This window comes from Onychomys torridus, chromosome 9 (assembly GCF_903995425.1).
Source record: "Onychomys torridus chromosome 9, mOncTor1.1, whole genome shotgun sequence".
Taxonomy (NCBI): Eukaryota; Metazoa; Chordata; class Mammalia; order Rodentia; family Cricetidae; genus Onychomys; species Onychomys torridus.
Window position 1 is genome coordinate 18,201,428 of NC_050451.1, and position 23,815 is coordinate 18,225,242.

The 23,815-nt window shown below is 42.9% G+C and overlaps 1 protein-coding gene across 4 annotated transcripts in view; it reads right to left on the reverse strand.

Moving 5' to 3' along the window:
* Positions 1–23,815, reverse strand: part of Thrb (thyroid hormone receptor beta) — a 358,018-nt gene that overhangs the window by 49,623 nt on the left and 284,580 nt on the right. Inside the window, exon 1 of one of the 4 annotated variants that reach the window (XM_036199216.1) lies at positions 2,272–2,604. The exons of the other annotated variants lie outside the window; for them this stretch is intronic. Coding sequence (XP_036055109.1) covers positions 2,272–2,596 — 325 coding nt within the window. The 5' untranslated portion in view covers positions 2,597–2,604. Of the gene's footprint in view, positions 1–2,271; positions 2,605–23,815 lie in introns of those variants that run through there. 4 annotated transcript variants of the gene reach the window in all.

Genomic DNA, 23,815 nt, shown 5'->3' on the forward strand with positions numbered 1-23,815 from the left:
TGGAAGGACAGGAATCAAGCCCTGCAGGTTATTCTTTGACCTCCACATGCACTGCCCCCAGCAAGTGAATTTAAGAAGAAAAAATAAGAAAAGCAAACCCTTCAGGACCATGTCTCCCCTCCTGCTTCCCTCCAAAGCTGAAACTTTAAAAAAGAAAGAGCCAGGACACCACTGAGGAGTTAGCGTTCTGTAATGGCAGCGCCAAACACAGAAGTCACAAATGTCATGAAATAGATAAAAATCCAGCTGGAAGTGAGGCCTGCCCCACTGAACACCTGTGTACCGTCTTAACTTTGCCTTAATGAGGCGCTACTTATCTTCCAACCCAGGAAGAATCAATAGTGGATCAATACGGATAAACATGCTGGCTATGACCTTTTGTCCTAAGACACAGTTAGCAGCTGGGTTTGGTGTTACTGGGATTTACCCAGAGACTTGTAACAGTAAATAATGATTCATTTAAGAATATTTGCCTGCTTTGATTTAGTGAGTCTGGCAGGTGGTTGTGGCCTTTGGATGGCATATGGCTCTGAGAAATTACATCAATATATGCACACGATGCATCTTTTTTTCCAGTTCATGCATCAAATTAATTAGTAAAGAAACCCCAGTTTCATATTTTATAAGCAAATATTCCCCAGCACTGGCTGAAGAGAATACAGTGAAAAGATGAAAGGGAAGTGAACCCACAATGTTCTGCAGGAATTTTTAAAGAATTAGAGATTTTGAGACAGACACCAGCATCTCGGGATCCAACACAGCAAGTGGTAGGCATATCCTGACATGATCGGCTAGACACCGACAAGTTCTTCAGTTTCAAGGTCAAGCACTTAAAGGGGGTGAAAGAGGGGGCATGCCCATCTCCCTGTTGGGGGGCATGGCCGTCTCCCTGTTGGGGGGCATGCCCATCTCCCTGTTGGGGGGCAGAGCACTCACTCCAGGTGTGCTCAGGGGAAACTGACATCCTTCAGGATGGTGTGTTTCTAACTGAAAACACAGACACTTGCATGTGCTCCCTTCTAGACACCCTGGAAGCTGTAGACAGGGCTCCCACAGTCAGTTTCAGTGGGGTGGTTGAGTGTTGTCTGAAAAAAATTGTTTTCATAGCTGGCTATTGTTAATAACAGAGTCGCTTTTTTTAGTGGTGCAACCCTGGGGGCAGGGGAGGGGGCGGCTGGCTGGAAGAGGAGGCTCAGAGGGGAATCATGAGGAGCAACAGAGGAGGGCGAGTGTGAGGGAGACTACCAAAACCCCAAAACCATGAAAACATAAAACCACAACAGAGCAAATATCAATTTCTACAAAAACTGTAATTAAAATACTATATTGTGTCTTAAGATTACCTTCCCAGAGAAGCTGGCCTTTGGAGATTAAAGGCCTCATAGTCTTGCAAATTATAGAAGCCGTGATTTTGGTTCTCTGTACAGATCCTGCAGATCCTACTTAGAATAAACAAGTTCTGGCGTATCTATTATAGCATTTAAAGTCTCTGGAGGTGGCTGCTAAGTTCCCTGTGCAGGACCTGTTTGCCTCTTTTGGAAACAGAAGAAATGTCTTATTGATAGAACATTAAGTGCCACATTTATTAAAATCAATAGATATTGCACTTCTTAAATATTGGGTATTTTGAAAAATATCTCACTTGCTTTTATATAATGACTTCATTCTTCATGGTTGGAGATCCACTGAATTTTAGGGAGCAATGTCTAGGTAAATGTGTCCATTTCTGTTTGATTTTGACATTCGAACAGTTCAACATGGTTATCGATAGCTTCTCTACATGGATCAGTAAATACCTCAAAATGAACATTTGCAAATCCTCACATATTAACATTGCAGTGCCTGTGAAAGCCTTAGACCATTTAACCAGCTAATTAGAACGAACTTTCAGTAGGAAGAGTTAAGCAAGGTGTCATGTGAATTTCGGTCTGAATTGGGATCAGCCTTCTATCCTGTCCCACCAAGGGAATTCTTTGACATACTTTCTTTTGCAGCAAAGCCAATAACACTCACTTTGGACAGCATGTGTCTCTATTATACATGCCACACATGACCATGGAAACCAGCTCTCTCTAGCTGTCATATAAAAAGAAAGCAAGTGTTCGGTAATTCCCGAGTTCAACAGAATCTTTCCCTCACTCAGTAACCTCTTACTGCTGTTCTCCCCCCTCCCCCCCAGATCTCTAGTGCTCAAATGCAAAGAATCAAAGAAGTAGATACAATAAAACTTTAGGATGAAATGGAAACAAACAGAAGCCCGAGAGTCCCTACCTTTTTTTTGTGAATGCAGTGGCGATTGCACTTGATGAAAAGGCTTTTCTTCAGGGAGATATGCAGGCTGGCTGCACTGATTGAGGGCCATGTCCAACTCAGAGTCCTTGCTTTTAAACAGGTTTCCAGGGTAACTACAGGTATAAGGCTGATTCACTGCCCAGGCCTGATCCATATAGATGCTGTTACCAGGCACGGCTTGGACATCACGACCACTGTAAGCTGGACTGTCTTCCAGATACGTGAGATAGTCAGTGACCTGCGTGTAGCCGTTGCTGCTGGCAGCTGGGCACACTCCCTGGACCTCTGGCATACAGTAGTTCATTTTGTTATCCAGGCTCAGTTTCTACTTTACATATACACACGCTCTACACATGCATTTTCCAGCCCCCTACACCCTGGAGCAGGGCATATATGCTGAGAGCATATATTCATACACATGAAACAAGGAAAGAGATGAATAAACCACCAGCCTAGCAACCTAGTCTGCCTCACTTCAGAGTGGTACCCGATGTGCTAAAACCTTGCTTCAGAGCTGCATCTTCAAGCTCTCCTGCTCTTCCAATGCTGTGGAGAGCAGACTTAGGACTACAAAGGTCTTAAGCTGTGTACACAAGCTAATTCCTGGGGAAGATGGCAGGCAGGTGGAAATGGCCCCTACTTGATTAGGACAGTGACAGAGAAAAGGTGCCTATTATGCCGAGGCCAGGAAGTTCATTTTAAACACAGGTTTCAACCCCTTTCAACATGATTAGAAAATGATTGCTCATTAGTGCCCTTATGGTTGACAACTTAAGCATGAAACATTACAAACACATCTTAGAAAATATCCTTGGGTACACAGGCAATCCTAAAATCAATAATCAAGTTTATTAGTGCGAACCAAAGAAAAGCCACTAGTAATGAGCCTGGCAACTGGCTCTGAGACATTAATCTAGCTGTGTAAACATTAGCATGTGATTCCATCACTAAATATCACCACTCGGCTTTCAATAGCTGGGTCTGGCCATCCTCAAGTCATACCCAGGTCCCACTGGCTATGTTATTATTATTTATTTATTTATTTATTAATTATTATTTATTTATTTGTTTGTTTGTTTATTCATCCATCCATCCATCCATCCATCCATCCATCCATCCATCCATCCATCTATCATCTATCTTTCTATTTATTTGAATGCTTCTGGTGTCCTGAGTTTTAATCTGTTCCTTTCAGATGGTCAGTTTCTGGATTGACAACACTGACTAATACAAGGTCTAAAGTTTAAGTAAGCTTTCTTTATCCTTTGTTTGTGAGGGCACTGAGTGTGCACCTGTGCTCAGTATGAGAGATGCCCCAACTCAATACCAGTTGTTTGTTCTCTTTGCCATGTGTATGCAACAGAAGCTTGTGGGAAATATTGTACAGGTTTTACTTCCAAATCTGCCTTTGAGAGTATTTTCCAGCTTTAATGTCACTTAAGTAGTATTTATGTATTTGACATTTAGAAACAGGGATCCAAGAGGAAAAAGTATTTTCTGTAAAATTGCAGTCTTTAAATAAAGAAGTTAAATACCAGATTAGAATGTACGCACTTGTTAAGAGTCTTATGAACAGTTTTTCTGGGTGCATGCGTGGTGTTTCCATGTGTTCCAGATCATTACATCAGTGAGGGTGGGACTCTTGGCTGTCAAGATATGGGTTCCTTGCCTTTCTTCCAGAGACTCTTAGATGGGAACCACAGGTAGTGATGTTTACATGTGAGTCCTTGATGATGCCCAGTGTCTGACCTGGCATCTCTTTCTTGAAGACCTCCAGTCCATGCTGGTAAGACTTTTGCTCTGACATGTTGCTCCAGTCATAAACAGTGACATGGAATTGGATGACAGGGTCACACACTGGAAAAAGGGGGGTGCTATATAACCACTCAACAAACTGCCCTTGAATTACCAAAAAAGCATGGAGGTGGCAGATACAGACAGTGCTGTGCCACAAGGTCATGGTCCCTGGCACCAGGGAAGTTGGACACAGGTGCATTAAATGCACAAAGACAGGTGGCCAAAGCTGCAGAGCTTGTGAGTGAAGACATATTCATCAATATGGTAAAGGGCTATCGACTTAGCTGATAAGCAAAAGATGAGTTAAAATGAGGGATGGAACCCAGGCTGACCCAGACAGACAGGCAGAAATTAGACTCCTTGGAAAACCAAAATAGATCCATAAAACACAAAACAAGTAAAGGAATGATCTCCAATTATACCTGAACCTGGAAAAATGAACTGACGTAATTCCAAACTGTCAAGGGCTACAGTTTCCACAAGAAACCAGGAACACATCTAGCATTTTACCACTGGTCTACACTCTGATCACTCTAAAACAAATGAAGATTTATTTGCAAGCATTTTTATAACACATGCACATGCCGTTACAGTTAGCATGTTCTGCTTACTGAAAACGTCAAAACATTTCATCAGCAGTAACGGATATTTTCTGCACACTCCAGGAAAGAGGATCCAAGCCTTATGTTTGCTGTCTGAACTCAGTTATTTATCTTAAATTTCCCAGATCAAAATCTAAAACTCGCCTCCCAGTACAGCACTCTCTTCCTTGGCAGCCCATGTGCTATGGCCCCTTCGACTTGGAGGCGTGCACCAAGATCTGACCCTGCCACTGTGCCCCGCACATGGCTGCTGCCCTCCCTGTTCTACTCAGGGCGCAGATCCAAGCTACTTCTTACTTTCCACCACCAACAGGCTCAGTGAAAGCCAAAGGCTCAGCTTTTCTTCCAAAGGAAGACTTAAAATCAGTGCTCAGGAGTCTTTGAATGAAAGACCCATGTGTGATCCTTCTCTGCAATGAGATGGATGTGCTAGGAGAAAAGGGAACAGCTTAGACAGCCTCCCTCCTCCTGTCTTTTGATTGTACTGAATTCTCTTTGTGACCTTTGACCAGGAAGAGACTCATCTCCTTATCCATCTTCTAAACCACTTATTATTCTTATTATTTTTAGTTAGTAAATGAAGTAACTTCTTCACGTCTGTTACACTGTGTTCTTATTCACACCCAGTATGCTTCCCATCCACCCTCCCCAAACTTCCTGGTTCCTTCGCTTCTGCTTCCATACCACAAATGTGTCCCCTCTCATCCTCATATTAGACTCTTCCCGACCTCTTTCTACCGCCATACAACTCCACACCTTAGTTTTAATTATGTGTATGTGTCTGTGTGTATGTGAGTGTTGGTGCCTGCCTGCGGAGGTCAGAGCAATCAGATTCCTTGGGGGTCTGGAGTTTCAGGAACCAGAGTGGGTCCTCTGTAAAAGCAGTATGTACTCTTAACCACTGAGCCACCTCTCCGGCCCCGAGTGTAACTTGTATGTTTTACACAAATCAGAACTATGCTCTTGTGAAAGGTGTTCTTTTCACAGCAGGTGGGGACACTCTACGCATAAGGAACATAGGTGACTCTAACTGGTGGTAGCAGGATTGGTCAAATCACATGAATAGGAAGCAATAGCGCCTGCTACTGCGGCCAGACCAGGTTTGCCTGTCTATGAAGAGACAGAGTGTTCTGCACAAGCCACGTGTTATGATTCCTGGTGAGGCTTTACTGAAGATTCTTAAACTAGTGACAACCTAGCTATTCAGTCACTGGAGATACAGAGTTACGTGGCCCACAGTGTATCAAATTGTGTCCAGGAAACTGGGGAGGGATTTCACAGTAACCATGAGAAGTATGACAGCCCACGATAATTTGTTGTACAAGTGCACCCTTTTCTGTGGATGGAAAAAAACAGGCTAAAAGGACAAGACTAATCCAGTCTGTCGGGAAAATCGTGGCAGACAGAAAACCTTCACGGGGTCTCCAGGAGGGCACTGCTTTTTCCTCTCTCACTACCTCTGTTCAGTTACTTTAGAATGTCTTGTTTCTCAACTACATTTGCATATGGAGCTCAAATGAGAAAAGTTTAAACTTGGATACCCATGTGTTTCTGCAGAAAATTGGATTCTGTCAACATTGTTGAAATCTTAGCATCAAGAATTTTTAGACAGGGTTTCACTGTGAATCCCAGGCTGGCCTCTAGCTCTTAGTCTTCCTGCCTCAGCCTCCTGAGGGCTGGGATTCCAGTGTGTGAGCCTCAAGGTCACTAAAGTTCTCCAGGCTACTTACATAGGGAGCAATATGGCGGCCCAACAGTGGCAGCCCTCCTCCATGGACCAGTGTACCTGTCATCTCACTCCTTCTTCAGTTTCATGATGAATTTCTGGTGGTTCTTAAAACTCTACCCTCTACCACCAACCTGAAACTGCATCCTTTGAATTCTGAGGCATGGATTTGATGTGTGGACATAAGGACCTTCTGCTCATGGACCTTTGTAGACACCTGTGAGCTGGCCATGGGCAGAAGAGAGCACTGTGAGCTGGCTTTTTAGTGTGTAGATCTCAAACATGAGCTGGCTGCACAAACGGCCTCACAACTGAACTTACAATGGCATGTCCTGAAAATGGATGAACCAACCTAAGGCAACTCATTTGGCCGGGCTCTGCCTTCTGCTCTGAGGACAGCTCTTACTTTCTGCTGTAACGCTGCATACTCGAAATCTTACTCGTGCATATGGTCCCTGGGAAAAAATACTTGCCAGTCTCCCTTGTGCCTAGATGGTTTCTAAAATTCTGGCCAATCACTTGTGACAGAGGAAGTAGTGTAAAGCAATTTCTAGGAAAGTCAAAGCACAGCATCAAAGACCACAGGTGCCTGGCGTTTAGTCCTCCACTGTCCTATCTACCTTCTGTCAACAGGGTACGAGTGATGGCTGGAGTCCTTGTGTCTACTTTGGTCACTGAGGGTGGTGGATAAGTGACAGGAAGAAGTCTAGGTTGCTGAAGTCCACAACACTGCCACACTGCACTGTCCCAACAATGTCTGGACTTTTTTTCTCAGGAGAGAAATAAACTTATTGATGTTGTAGTTTCTTTGTTCATGATAGAGGCATAAGTATTTTTGCCTTAGTTTAGAGATGAGGGAATCTACTGAAGTAAACCACTTAGAACAGTGGCAGATGCAGTCTGTGGCAAAGGCCTGCACGTGGCAATGATGACTGCCATCATGGATGAAGGGCAGTAGCTCCAGAGTGGGGCTGATTTGCACTGCATAGTCTTCATGTTCAATTCTAGTCAGAGGGCAGAAAACTTTGAACTATGTGCTAAATAAAGCATTTTTTAAAATTTAGTCTTTTGTCAATAAAGTTTTATTGGAATTCAGCCACATTTAACCACTGTAATTGTAATGCTCACTGACACCTCCCACTCTCTAGAACCTTGTGTTCTGTCCTCTCTCAGTCTTGTGGTTTCAAGCCACCATCCATCTAGGACTCTGTGCTGGCTAGTCTTATGTCCACTTGGCACACAAACTAGAATTATCTGAAGGGAGGAAGCAAAATTGAGAAAATGCCTCCATAAGATCTGGCAGTAAGGCATTTTTTAAATTAGTGATTGATGGGGGAGGGTCCAGCCCATTGGGTGGAGCCACCCCTGGGCTGGTGGTCCTGGGTTCTATAAGAAAGCAGGCTAAACAAGCCCTGGGGAGCAAGCCAGTAAGCAGCACCCCTCCATGTCCTTCCCTCATCTCCTGCCTCTAAGTTCCTACCCTGTTTGAGTTCCTGTCCTGACTTCCTATGATGATGAACACCAATGTGGAAATGTAAGCCAAATAAAGCCTTTCCTCTACAACTTGCTTTTTGGTCATGGTGTTTTGTTACAGCAATAGGGACCCTAACTAAGACAGGCTCTAAGCAAATTACCTCCACGCGTTCCTTCCCTTCACCCCCTGTGCCCAACTCCTCAGCAGGAGCATGGGTCTTTCTTCTAGCTTGTCTTTTATTGACACAGCACCTGGAGTGATGTTTAAAATAGCTGACTAGGTAACGCCATGTCCTGTGGCTTCTTCCTGCTTTTAGAAGGAAGCATCTGCACTTGACCCTGGCCTTCCCCAGCCCCTCACCCACTCCTTTCTCCTGTTCCCTGCCCAGTGTCCCTCTCTTTGGCACTCCAAGCTCTTTTTGGCCTCAAGGACACCTCACATGTTTTCTTCCCCTTCTCCTCATAGAGATCATAAATTCCACTTGCTTTAGCTCTAGCAGTTCCTTGTTCTGTTAGGAACCGAAAGCCCATGACCCCTCACTGAATACACAATATTGGCTCTCAGACAGAACAGTGCACCGAGGCCCGTGTTCATTATTTTTTCAAAGATATTATTTTAGCCAGGTGTGGTGGCACATGTGTTTAACTTCAGCACTTGGGAGGCTGAAGCAGGATGAGATCAAGACCAGTCCTGGGCAATATAGTATGACTCTTTCAGAAAGAGGAGGAAGAGGAGGGGGAAGAGGAAGAGCATCAGGAAGGGAAGAGGTGGGAGACAGAGGAAGGGAGGGTTCTAAAGAGAGAATGTATTACAAAACTAAAGAGCCCTGAAAATATCTATCTCAAGCTAGGCTGAAGCTCAATGCAATAGATTTGCATGCAGGAGACTTGAATCTGATCCCTAGTTCACACACACACACACACACACACACACACACACACACACACACACACACACACGGGTGGGATGGGACTCCATCTTAGTTCATCTGGAGCAAGGCTAACTAAGCTCCTGGAAGTCTGGGACAACCCATCTTAAAGTATCCCACTGGGCACTTCCCGGCTATACCAGAAACATGTGGAGGCTGAGCCTTCTCCTAGGCTTCTCTGGATTGTAGGATCCAGAGTTTTGATGCTGTGCATCGTATATGTGCTTCACTTATCTGTGAGGAAATTAAATCACAGGTGGTAGCTATGGGAAAAGACAGTTTAAGGGAGAGGCAGGCAGGACACCCAGGAGATCAGCCCCTGCGACCACAGAACAAGGCAGGCAGGACCCCTGGGAGAATAGACAGACCTCTGGGACCACAGAACAGACCAGAGACAGGGCTGCTTTGACTGCGCTGGCCCTTCTACTCCAGGCAGGGACTTTACTTCCTAATTGGGCCTGGTATATTAGACTTGAAGAACTACTGTCGAGAAAGGGGCTCAACTCAGGCCTGGGGATGGGTTCCAACTGCTTCTCTTTAGCATTTCCAAGTTGGAGAAGACTGAGTCATTCAAAGGAGGGATTTGAGTTCCTCAGTAGTAGATGTGTCAGTCAGCATGACCCACACTGCTTTGATAGCCACACTGTGTTATCAGTACTAAGTGAACACCAGGCACATGGTCAAAGTGGTCCACTAGTGTCAGTCCTGAGAGACACCTTGAAGAAAAAGCAACAGAGAGCGTTGGTGGCCAGGTGAGCACAGGAAACAAGGCTCTGCCTGTTTTCTTCTTGGAGGTTCAGGTGTGAAAATCCACTAGGCTATGGCACCATATCACACACACACACACACACACACACACACACACACACACACACACACCTTGTGATCTGATGTCTATCACAGATGCTCCAGACCTGGACTCCTGCTCTGTTGGGCTACATGCTTGGGATGGAGCCAAATGTGGGGACACAGGGAATACCTGTAGGTTGGGTGCATTTCTGAAATTACATGTGAGAGAACACAAATCAGACAGGAGGAGAGCTCCTGGACGGTAGGGGAAGTCCCTAAGGGTCCCCAAGACTAGGCTGTGCCTTTGGGCTCTCAGACTAAGTCTTCTTTGGCATGAACAAGCTCAGAGCTTTTTTCTTTAGAACATTTTGTACTGTGAATTTGTTCCTAATTTTAATTTTTTCTCTTGGTGTTCAATAAAAGCTTTTTGATAACTCTGTCTTGTTACAACTCCACAAAAAGGTAGCAAGGGGAGGCTGGCTCACAGTCATTCACAAAACAAAATGTGCTTTTATGAAAATGTGCATGAGAGTGTGACAGTGTGGCTAACTGCTGGAGAGGGAATGAGCTGATGAAGGTGCAGAGGAACCCTGAAGTGAACGAGACACTCTGGGGCCACACTGATGGGAGCAGCACGTGCTGGGGGAACAAGTGAGGAAAGAGGTAGGTTGCTGGAAGGGAAGTTCTGAAGGCCTGAAATGCTGTAGCCTTCTCCATACTGCCTTAGAATTCGGATTGTTCTACTTCCTTAAGGTGGGATGGCTACCTTAGTCCGTTCATACAGAGGCCCTGTCACCTCATTCTCTGTGGCTTTTCACTAGAAGAGTTGATAAAAGCAGCCTTTGGACTTCCACAAGGATGTAGACCAGATCCCAAAGTTCTTTGATCTGGGACTATGGCTCCTGGACCAGTTACCCACATCTCAGACACTTCTTAGAAATGCAGGATCCAGCTCTGACCTAGTGGACCGCAAATGCTGTGGGTGATGTGCAAGCCCTATCTGATTCTGATGCTGGCTGCACTCTGAGAGCCACCCCTGTAGAGAAAGGCAGGTGTCCTCCAAGCTGGTTCCTGACCCCTCTCAAGCCTCACCGCTGTTATGTTGAGCCCAGGATTCTCAGAGCTTCTTTTGTGTGGTCCATTTCTCTTGGCTCCTGCTCCTCTCTGATATTTTGCCTTTGCTTTTTGTCTGAAAGTCGTTAGGCCTAATTAGTCTAGGGGAAAAAAGTCACACTCCACCTGGCCAGCTCAGCTCAATTTTCCTGGTCTATGACCTGGCTTTACGTGATCTGGTATTTCCAGCAAGACATTACTTAGCAAACTGTCATTGCCACGCAGGCTCTGGTAACAAGAAATGACTTCTGGCATCTTTGCCCCTCTGAACACAACAGTATCAAGACTGCATTGACATTTGGCTTGCTCCAGCCTCCCACTGCCACCACTTGGGTGGTTGAGACATGTCCCTACCATGCTGTCTTTTCTCATGTGCCTTCTGTTTCTGATTAGTTCTTTTTAGTCTTCTCTAGGGGATGGTCTGTCCCTTCTTCTAGCCTTCCACCTGGGAGAGGCAGTGCAGGGTTTACTCTTAGCCCATGTTGGCCTAGAACATACTATGTAGTCCAGGTTTGTCTCAAGCCCATGGTGATCTTCTTACCTTAGCCTCTCAAGTGATTTCAGGTGTGAGCGACAACACCTGGCTCTTTGCTTGCCTTTTGAAACTGGTTTTCCTCAGTCTTCAACCACCTTCTGATCACTCATAGCCTTAGCAGGTGTGGTGGTTTGAATAGGAATGGCTTCCATAGACTTGTGTATTTGAATGCTTGGCCCATAGGGAGTGGCACCATTAGGAGGTATGGCTTTGTTGGAGGAAGTGTGTCACTGTGGGGATAGGCTTTGAGGTCTCATATGCTCAAACTATGCCCAGTGTGGGACTTAGTTCACTTCCTATTGGCTGTGGATCAAGACATAGACCTCTCAGCTACCTCTCCAGGACCATGTCTACCTGCATGCTGCCTTGCTTCCTGCCATAATGATAATGGACTAAACCTTTGAAACTGTAAGCCAGCGCCAATGCAATGTTTTCATTTATAAGAGTTGCTGTGGTCATGGTGTGTCTTCACAGCAATAGAAACCTTAATTAAGAGAGTAGGTAACCCCATCAATGCCTTCAGCTTCAACTATTGCCCCATGAGCTGATGGTGATCTCTCTGTGCTCATCAGACCTGTTACCCAACTTTTTACCAAGCACCTCTTCCCTATTGACTAGCACTCATGGTTCTGGAAGATACTATGCATGCTGCTGGAGGAGAAAAGCAATCATCAATATCACCCAGCTACACACTCTGCAACCCATAGCAGTGCCCTGTCTGTCAGATAAACTGGTGCAATAGTGGCATGAATGTTAGAGGAACAACCAACCACTCTTTGATTGGATTTAAGGCCCCATTCCATACACTGCTCATGTAAACAAGAACCTGAGAGTCATAGGTCATGGGCTTTGGGGAAAACCTAATTTTACTGTTCTGCTCAATTTACATAGCAATAAAATGACTCCAATGTGTCTATTGCTATACCCATAGATCAGTGCATGGCTTGACCCACATCAGAGCTTTTTTTTACAGTAATGTTGTTGTACCATGTGTGCAGTCATCTAGCCTGTTTGATTGCCTTTCCCTTCTTTAGTCTCCCTCTTCATCCCAAAGACTTTTCCTTCGACTTGTCCTATGTATGTATGAATCTATGTTCATATATTTATTCACATGTGAATCTAGGTTCCACATAGGAGAGAAAACATGATTTTTTTTCCCTTCTGGCTCTCGGCTATCTCACTGAACATGATGAGCTCTAGTTCCTTCCATTTTCCTGCAAATACCATAATCTTATTATTCTTTATGGTTGAATAAAACTCAATTGTGTACAGATGTCACATTTTCTTAAGTACTCCACTTTCCTTTATAGAAGAATTATTAAATTCATTCATGAAATTATCAGATAGCAAGTTAAATTAATTAAAACATGAAAAAATGTGTAAGATGATCAAGGAAGACACTTAATATTGACTTCTGCCCCCCATTTGTGCATGCACATACCCACAGGAAACAGGTAGACACACACACACACACACACACACACTACAAACAGGAAGCAGGATCTGCACACTGAATGCTCCTAAGTGTCAAGTAAATGAAAAATAAAATGGAATTATTTGTTCTTTTTCTATAGATTTAAATGGAATTGATTTTTAATGGTGCAAAACCTCATAAAAGTTGAATATACTGAACTATAGTTAGTGGCAGAGCACTTTTATGGCATGCATGACCATCTGGGCCCATTGTCTAGTATGCACGATGCCTTGGAACCAAGCCCTAGCACACAAAAATTGAAAACATCTAAAAAACACACACATAAAAATTGTACACAACCTCAGTATGTCATGTGAGGTTTTGATAGGTGCACACCTTGTTTAAGGAATGACACAGGAATGTTCTTCACTCTAACCTAATGCCAGAAGGCCAGTAGAATTTCCATCATTGCTTGCTTTCAACAGCCTTACTGCCAATTTACGGCCTAGGCTCCATGTGTGTCTCCATTAACCAGAACTTCAGCATGTGCTACCACCCTGCAGACTTAGAATACACTCAAGGGAAAACCTTTTTGTAGTGTCTGTTGCCTCAAGCAGGCATGTAATAAAGCCACAATAAACAAGGCATAGCTCAGAAGCACTTTCACACTATTCTATGACATTGTAACAACAACAAAAAAAACTCTTCAGCTTGCTGGGAAGTGAAGGATGGGTTACATATGAAGCAATAGTTGAGGAGGGAATGGAAGAGGATATTTTTTATATAAGTTTTTAAAAACTAGGATTGATTTCATGCTGGTACCCCTGAGATTCACATCTAGAAATTGTAAACTGAAAGTCTTAATTTTATTTCACAAATCAAAATGTTCTGGAAATTACCTATAAATACCAAGACCAGCCTAAAATATGCCCCAACCTCAGCTGTTTTCTAAGTCAATAAATTGGTTTGGTTAAGGGAAGGAAAGTACTGGGGATGTCTTTCCATATGCTGTGAATGTGTTGCTCTGATTGATTGATAAATAAAATGCTGATTGGCCAGTAGCCAGGCAGGAAGTATAGTGTAGGCAGGATAAGCAGAGAGGAGAATTCTGGGAAGTGGAAGGCTGAGTCAGGAGATGCTGCCAGCCACTGCCATGAGAAGCAAGAGTAAAGTACTGATAAGCCACAAGCCACATGGCAACATATAGATTAATAGAAATGGGTTAATTTAAGATATAAGAACTAGATAGCAAGAAGCCTGCCACGGCCATACAGTTTATAAGTAATATAAATCTCTGTGTGTTTTCTTGGGTCTGAGCGGCTGCAGGCCTGAGTGGGAACTGGAGAAAACTCCAACTACAGGAAAGAATGGCCAGGCCAAATGGTGAGGAGCTGTGTGACATGGCACCACCTTTTTGATGACCCACAGCAAAGCCCTTGGGATGTGAAGCTGGTCTCCAGTAGTTTCCCTGAGTTTCATCTGATACACGCTAGCTTTAAATGTGTCACAGCTGACAGAGAAACACGCAACTGTTAGTTTAGATGCTGCAAGGAAAATGTAATGGAATTCAGCTACTATCACAAAGGCTACTACTTGGAAAAGTCAAGGACTTCTCCAAATGTCAAGCCATGGCTTAAGAAGTCTTGGTGATATTTTAGCTTTTGTATGTATATTAGCTGGTTCCTACAGTGATTTTCTTGTAAAGCTATGTGTGCTTCCAAGAACTCCTAACAGTGTATTTATCTAAAATACCTATTAAGCATCAAAGGCCAAATGAAACAACACCTGTCCCCTACCTAGGTTGGGAGGATAGCTTTATTTCTTGTGCAATTTAGGGTGAGACCCTTCTTCTACTAATAGACTCCTAATTTCTTACCTAACTACTTCTAGGAATGTAGATTGAGCACTTAAATTCCCTTCTTGATAAAATCACCAATCATTAGCTTCTCCTTTACCACTCCCTTTTGTAAAAGAAAGCCTGGTGGTCACTGCCTGAGGAAAACTCTTACCTGCCTTTATGACCCCCATAAGAATTCAAGCTTGGTGGCCTTGTTCTGCCAGATTGATATTGCTTGGGTTTATAACTGGATTCCTGGGAGACTTAGAGAGAACTGAGAAAGTAAGGAGACTGAGAGGTATAAAAACAGAGAAAAGAATATTTTGAAGAGAGAACATGAGGACGGGAAAGAGAAGAGAGAAGAGAACAGAAGAACTAGACGGGTAAGAACTGGAGAGAAATGGACTAGATGGGAAGAACTAGATTGTAGCTCTGCAAGAGAGTACTAGTGGAACAAGATACAGAATGAGAAAGAAGGAGATGGGAGAGGAGCTAAGATGGGAAATAACTAAATGGATGAGAACCTAGATGGGGCAGAACTAAGATGAAGGAATAGTTAGATCTTAGAGGGGACAGCAGATAAATGTAGAGAGAAATCAGGCAAGAAAGGAGCTAGGCATGAGAGCAGAATAGAAGCTGTGTAGAGAGAGAATTGACACAGAATAATAAAGTGTATGGACTAAGGGGTTTCATGTACATAAATTCATTTCTTTTCATCAAAGATTAAATTATCAGTTGGTTGTAGATTCTTCCCTGACCCTGGGAGGGGACTATCGAGGGGCTGGACCCCTTTAGTCCCCAATATTTCAAGGCATTCACCCTTAGAGCTTTGAGTGGATGCTTAAAAAAGAGTACTTTTACAAAACTCACTTCTGCTGAGCATAGTGAGATAAGGAACCAGTTCCTAATGAAGGCATGGGCTGCCTCACATGAGGATATGAAGACATGGGGCTGGAACATGGATATTCTCTCACTCACATGATTAAATGATGCTGTGACTTTTTAGTACTTCTGCTAAAAGTCATAAGGAAACACCAGCAAACCCTAAATTCAGGGTAATACAGAAGAATAAGCTCACATATCTTAAAAAATACCAACACTCAGAAGAGCAGACAAGAGAAGGACTTTGGATCTGCTCCAGGTTTAAGCAGACTGACCTGAGCCTGTGGGACACCATGCTGATTGCAATAAGCCAGGCATGGAACAACAAATTGCATGACCTCACTTAGATGTGGGACCTAAAAACATCAAAGGTATGGTGGTGCCTACAAGTCATCCACAGGAGGCCTAGGGGATGGACAGATGATAGATAAAGATCAAATTTCAGTCAGGAGGAAGAAGCTCAGGGATCCATTACATAGCATGATGTGATGCATATAGATCACAACAATGGGCCCTTCCCTTCAAAGTTATTGAATGATTACAAAGATGTGAGGCAACACATGTACTAACAAGTTTAATTTAAATAATCATTGATGTAGGAAGATATTAAAGCAACAATTCTATACTATAAACATATTAAATTTTTATTTGTCAATGATACCTTAATAAAGTTGTAGAGAGAGCCCAATGCCCCACAACTACTAAATGAAACACATAACCCTGTATCCTGGGCCAGAAAACAAGACTGGAATGAAGGACAAGTGGTGGTGGCAGCCTATTAAGCCCTACATTGGCAGGTCCTCTCTTCAGCTCAGTCATATCTCCCTTCATTGAGTGGGAAAGGGAACAGAGTGTGACATTTGAATAAAGCATGTCCATTAGAAAGTAGTTTGCGCTAGCGTCAAGTTTCCTGAATCTGATAATTCCGTCATGGTCATCTACGAGAATCCCCATTGTTTTAGGAGTCATTCTGAGGGGTTTAGTTAAGAAGTCTGATTTTTGTAACTTACTGTCAGTGTTTCTGTGAAATCATAATGCTAGGTAAAATGCAAACAATACCCTCAGCTACACCCACAGATAAAGCAAATGAGGCAGAACGCTGGCTGTGTAGGTAAGAGGTGTACAGGTTAGCCCAAGGTTCCTCAGGAAGAAGACACCAAAAGCAACTCCAGATCCTCCAGAAATCATGCAACTTAAAGGACAAATTGAGGGAAAGGTGCACAAGAATCAGCCTGCATAGCTTGAAAAATGTCACTGCCTTGAAAGACAGAGGAAACCAACTCCCAAAGCAGGCGGTGTATATAAAATGTATACCCAACATAACAATAAGGGATGTATATAAAATGTATACCCAACATAACAATAAGGGATGTATATAAAATGTATACCCAACATAACAATAAGGGATGTATATAAAATGTATGCCCAACATAACAATAAGGGATGTATATAAAATGTATACCCAACATAACAATAAGGGATGTATATAAAATGTATGCCCAACATAACAATAAGGGATGTATATAAGATGTATACCCAACATAACAATAAGGGATGTATATAAAATGTATGCCCAACATAACAATAAGGGATGTATATAAAATGTATACCCAACATAACAATAAGGGATATATATAAAATGTATACCCAACATAACAATAAGGGATGTATATAAGATGTATACCCAACATAACAATAAGGGATGTATATAAGATGTATACCCAACATAACAATAAGGGAGAACAAAAGGCTGTGATTGGTTGGAGAAAACAATGGGTCAGTTTAATGTGTGACACTCTCAGCTTTTGGTAGTGAGATTTGGACTGATTGTGGTCAACTGTAATGCCTTCAGATTTCCCCAGTCCTTTTCTGGGAGAAAAAAAGTAAAATAAAGACACAGGTAAAGATAGGTCCTTTCAAAGAAAGCTAGGGTTAAGTATCATATCTCTGAGCCTCAGGGACAAGAGGAAAGCATTGTACCCTAAGACTGCTCATGGCTATTAAGTGGGATGAATCCGTATCAGATACCTGTCTCCATAGAAACCTATTTGGTTGAAAGTCCTGCAAAAGATTAACATGTATTTTTCCTTTCCTAAAGGGCAGTGGATCCTACTTACATGGATTTTGACCTTTACTTTTATATCTGAGGCTTATTATAAGGAGTTCTTTGCAAAGCTAGTCAAACAAAGAGCTCAGTAAGTATCATTTCATTAGTTCTAAGGTTTGACTTAAAGTAGTTATGGCCTTTAGAGCTGCATATCGTGAGACCAGTATGAGGAATTGGGGGTGAAACCTGCCATTCATAGAATATTGCCATCTACACAAATAAGCCACTGGCCCCACACAATATTGTAACTCAAATGCCAAGTTTTCAGCCTGGTGCTGCATTTCAAGAGGCAGTAATGTTTAATAAAGTCAATCTCCTTGTATAAGTTAATACTGACAGATGTCACAGGGATATGGCTTCTCCAAAGCTCATAATCCTGTTCAAGTCAATGCCATGGAGAATGGCCTTGGGTCATGGGGCTTCCTGACTCTCATCTGATTTCCAAGGTCATCTCGTCCTGGGTTTCTAGTACCCTAAACAGGCTTGTGTCAAGTAGGCTAAATTCATCTGAATCTGAAAGAGTATTGTGTTAAGTACAGCTCACCATGAGAAGCAGTCACAGTATAGTCACTGGAGTGAGGGACCATCCTGAAGACCATTTGTGATACCATCTTTGGTATGTGATCTCTGTATCTCTGGGATACTCAGACCCCAAAGGTCTATCCAGAAGCAGCTGGCCACACCTTCAGGGAGGGGGTTTATTATGGAGTACACAATGCTTTCAGAAACTTCTGAGGGAACTAAAATTGGGGTCTTGAGGACCTGAAGGTTTATGGGTCATTGGGGAGAAGGATCCCAAAGGGAATAAAACTACCGAAGGAGATGGCCTGAGACACAATTTTTCAATCAGTTTGGACTGTGCACTATATCTTCATGGTGATCCCAGGTTGGTTTTTTTTTTTGGCCCCATTTTCTTCACAAGTGGAAGTATGATTTCAATATTGAAAAACTAACAGTGGGATATAAGTCCTTTTCCTTTATTTGTCGCCAATTAATCTCTATGTTCTTTGTTGGAAAGAATTAGTTATTTATCCAATGTTAAGTGGTTAGTTTCAGAGCCAAGAACCAATCCATGATTGGCTGGTCCCACATTTCCAAGTGTTGGCTGGGTGCTAGGGAATCTGAGGATTCTCAGGCTGTCTTTATAGGCAGGATCAATATGCCATTCATGTATCTGTCTAAATTTGACTGGAACATCTTTGTAGTTTCAATCTGTGTCAGAAATGGCAGATGGCCTGTGTCTTCAAAGCACTTTGTCACGGTTAACCATCTACTTGTGCCTGACTTTGAGAACTACCTATTGAAAGTGTCAGGGATGTGGCTTCCATATCTATTCCCTTCCACCTACAGTAGAACTGGCTCAGTTCAGTGTGGGCTTAGTAGTTATTCTCCCATGAGTGTTTGGCACTCTCAATACCCACAGTACTTCTTATGGTCTTTCCAAGCCTCATCAGAGCAGTACAACTTCCATCTACTGATCTGTCTCTGGAACATCATCCAAGAGCTTATTTCTATCAAAAACCTCTCCATTTTTTTCAGATAATAAAATAGGAGATCCGAAAGGCAAGTGCCTTGCTCAAACTTAATAGGTAGAAAGTGGCAGAAGCAGGGATATACACCCGGGCTGTGTAATCAGGTGCACATGGGAACTCACTGTCTCTGTCATAGTGGGTAGGACCCCCTGTGCCTGATGTAATGTGAGTGTCCTGTTGTGCCAAGTTCTTTGCATAGGACCCTGGAACAGGGTAATCTCAGAGAGACCTAGCACTTGCAGCCAGGATGTCTGACTCCGATCTCAATTCAGCTAACTTCATATATTTGGTGATTTTTCATGAAAGGTTTTAAAATTTTAAAAGCCTTGCAAAAATATTTTGATTGTACCATGAACTCTGTCAACCACTGTGTCCCCGATCTACCTCTGATGTGGTACCCTGTGTCCTTCAGTCATTTACCTTCAGTTCAGTTTCTCATGTTCTCCAGGGTGACTTGAGGTCAGAAAGGTCACAGAAACCAGAGAGACCCATAAGAGTATTTATATCCTGAGAACAGTAACAATTTATTCAATCTCCACTAAATTCTAGAAATTATGTTAAGGGCTTTATTTGTATTTTCCTTTATTTGAAAGGTCATTCAGTCACATTACCTTATTCTGAGGATCAGAGAGGCTCAGTGATTCACTCTGAGCTTGTGAGTTAGAAAGCAAGAAGTCAACTTATAACATCTGATTTGAAAACATAGACTCTTGTATTAGGATGTCATAAAAGACATTCATTGATACACTGTTGGAAAGGTCTGTGAACATACTTGTATATAGAATTAAGATCAGCACCATTGTTCCTGCATGCTTTTTCTTCCCCCAAGGTAGCCCCAGAAATAAGTTTGCTGTGCAACTGGGAACTGGCCCCTATGCATATTAGTTCAACTATGCAGATTTTCAAAGCCGTAAGTCAGGTCATATTGTTTTTAAATTTTTGTTTGTTTGTTTTTCAAGACAGGGTTTCTATGTGTAGTTTTGGTGCCTGTCCTAGATCTCACACTGTAGACCAGACTGGCCTCAAACTCACAGAGATCCTTCTGGCTTTGCCTCCCAAGTGCTGGAATTAAAAGGCGTGCACCACCACTGCCTGACAAGTGGGGTATATTGTTAATGCATGCTTACTTTATTAAGAATCCCTAAACCACATTTCCAAAACACACTTTTCATTTTTCTAATAGATGTCTTAGATACACTTTGATTTATTTGAACATGCACTTATGGATGGAAAGATTTAGATTATTTCCAAATTTATTGGCCACAGGAGCAAAGTGCAAAAAGTCAACCACTCAGATCCTTGTGCAAGTGTTTCTGAGGGGTGGGGTATTTAAAGAGGGACAGAGCGATCATATCTGCTTCTCTCCATATTATGGACACAGCCATGCTGACCTTGGAAAGCCCACAGTGGTCCATCTATGGTTCTGTGCTGCATCTCAATGAGAAGTGAAGCTGGGTGAACCTGAACCTTGACTGTCTGATGTTTTCCTTTCTTCTACATTACCATTTCTAGTTTATTTTTATTCCCTTCCATGCTAGTTGGTTCCGTGCCCTTCCTTTCTAGTTCTAACTGCCCCTACTACTTATTTACAGAGTTTGTCTCCTGACTTTGAAGTAAAAAAACACATGGCTGTCTAGTGCATGCCAGAAACTGGTGGTGAGCCCTTATTATCACGTTGAGCACTAATGCTCCTCGGCCGGCCTAAGGTGCATGAATCACTGCTCTATTTTGTGGGACTGAGTGCTGTGATCTGTGGTGATTAGGGCACAGTGGAGATCAGAGACAGCTGGAGCAGGTGGGACCTGTGGGAGAGTTCCAGCTGTATACACTCTTACCGTCTCAGTGGAGTTCACTTGATGATGTCCTGGTGTTTAACTTACGAACAAAGACGGTGTGGACTTCTGAAAGGGTGAATGTCTACCCTGAAGAATTGCACAGCACACAGGGACTTGCTTATGTCTCCTACTTTCAGGGCACTGTGTTGTCTTGGTGAATGAGAGCTGTATATCATCTAAAGTGTTACTGTCCATCTGAGTCACCTCTTCTCTATGAAGACCATGGATTAATAATCTTCCCTTTTCACTGAAATGTCATTATTTAAATTTTATTATTTAAAAATTACTTTAAATTGTCAGAGCTTTGGGGGATGGTTTAATAAATGGTATTTTAGCTACAAGAAAGAATAATCTATTGCCAATGAATGTCAGTATTAAGTAGAATACTTTAATGGCAAGGGAAAATGCTGATGATCTATTGCTAAGCATTAAAAGCTGGTTACAAATGATGTGCCTTGGATGACCCAAGTCTATAAAAAAGTAGATAGAAAAGAAAGGACTGAAATGTGAGAAAAATTGTAATAGTGTTTGTCCTTAATAAATGGAAACATTTATTTAAAAAATTATTTATAATTTTACAACTTACTAAAATTTTCATCTTTTCCCTTGCAAACCATATAGAGCATTTAGAAGGAAAGAAAATGATGCATTAAAATTTTTCTGACTCTTCTATCCTTCTTCAAAATTTGAGATTCATCTGTTTTAGCATCATGTATGGTATAGATTTACAGAGAAATTTCAGTGGCATTATTAGATTGCTGCTGTTCTCCCAATAGTGCCCAGGGAGGTGGCTCAGCCCAGATTGTCATCCCAACAGCCCCTATGCATCCTTCTAGAAAGTTCCTGGCTATGGTGGAGGCCCTACTTTATGGGTTCAGTGGACTACTGAGGTCTAGCTTCAATGAATCACCTCTCTATCTGTGACCAACACTCTGGGCTTGCTGAACTCTGTCGTTCCCAACAGAAAGTTTAGGGAGCTTGGGTGGGCAGAAGGGAGAAGTCTTGGGATAATTTCAGAGGGGATCAGAGTTCCAATCTTGAAGTAGGTGCTTTCCAGAAAGGCTCTATCACCCAATGAAATGTTCCCCGGGGGAGTGAGAGAGCATATTGTGAGGCCCAAGATGTTCCCAAAATGGGATTGTCAGGTGGCTCCTAGGAATGGAGGGACAGGCATATTCCTGAGTGCCCACTAGGTGGCAGGCCCTTTCCTGCCCTGCGTCCTTATGAGTCTCTCAAAGGCTTGGGGACACTGGTCTAAAGGGTCACTAGAAGGGACAGTTGAAACACAGATTCTGGGTCCATTCCATCTCTAGGCTCTCCAACTCAAAGGTCCAACTGGGACCTCACATTCTTCTTTCTCTTTTCTTCTAGTCCTTCTTTTAGTAAAAGTCTCACTATGTGGTCCAAGCTGGCCTCCACTTCACTGTCCTCTTCCTTCTTTAGCACTGCATTTGGAGTGTTGGGGTTTCACAATGAATCACCATACACAGCTCAGACTCTCATTTCTAATAGCTGCTGGAACTCCTGTTAGTACCACTCTCTGGTGTGCATTTTGAGCTCAGGATAAGTCAACTTGGGTTCTGGGAAGGAAAGGAGGAGGTGGTATAGTCTCTGACACAAGAATGTGAGGGGGCTCCAGAGCTGGTGTCACCCACCAGGTAACTCACTTAGCATGAATGAAGCTAATAAAGTACTCATATGCGCTGCTTAAAATATGAGGTAGGAAACTCAAATAAGCTTCAAAGAAAATGCATTTGAGAGTATTACACAAATCAGTCAATGATTCCCAAATGATTTGAAGTTAGGGTTAAGAAACCCCACCCATCAGAGACCAATGCATTCCTTTTCATACTTAAGACTTTGGCACAGTTCTGGCCTCATACGGCTGATCAGGCAAGTCTGACAGTACCAAACTGGTCTGTGCCTGGCTCAGGGTGTGGCAGCCATTGGTGAAGCATCTGGATTGTGGGTGATGATAAGGTGCTGTGAAGGTTTCTGAAGCTGGTTCTCCATTTCTCACCTTGCATCAGCAGAGAGTGATGATGATCAGTTTGCAGCCCACAAACTACGCATGAAAGTATTCTGGTCTAGCTTTAGTAGATTACTAATTTGGGGACAGGCTTATTGTGTGACTTCAAGCAGCCAATTTATTGTTTTGAATTGCTGAACCACAAGTTAACCTTTGTATATGGTTCAAGGTCATTTGGTTCTTATCATTTACTTCTGGAGTGCTTGGAAGGAGGCTAATCCAATGTCCTTTTGGCTCAAGTGCTTTTTCTTCATGCTTAGATATCAAGCATAATGTCCTGGACACAGTAGGCCCTGTACAAACACTAGGGGATAAATGCAGACAGGAGTAGGCCAGGGGCATCAACTGTCTTCAGGGCGGTGGCCAGCCAGGAAGTAAACGCCCAGTACAAATGGCCACCAGACAACACTTTCTTTATGGACTTTATAGACACAGAAGATCAACGGGGCCAACGGAGAAGAACCAACTCCCAAGGGAAATGTAGGCCTCACTCACCAGTGTGCTAAGATGCGAGGGAAATTTACTTCAGTAGATTCTTGGGCTTTGTGACTGAATCAGGACACTGTTTTATGCTCAGGTCAAAGTGAGGCTTGGTGGTGTCTCTGGAAATCTCACCAAGTTTGCCTCCATTGTTTTTCTTTTACTACCAGAATAACAGACATGCACATGATTTAGGAAGAGCTGGAAGCAGATCTGAGCTTCATAAAACAACCCCCCACCCCCTGCCCCACACCTGTTCAACTCTCCCAGCTCCATTCCTTGCTGGGCTATTCAAGGAATTTACATGACTTAGGATGTACAGCCAATAATAATGATCACCCCAAAATGGTAGCTATTTAAAGTGCACTGAAAGTCAGGTACTGTGCTGAATGATTAAATACATTATCTTAGGTAGTTTTTTTTTATCAAGCTAACATTTATAT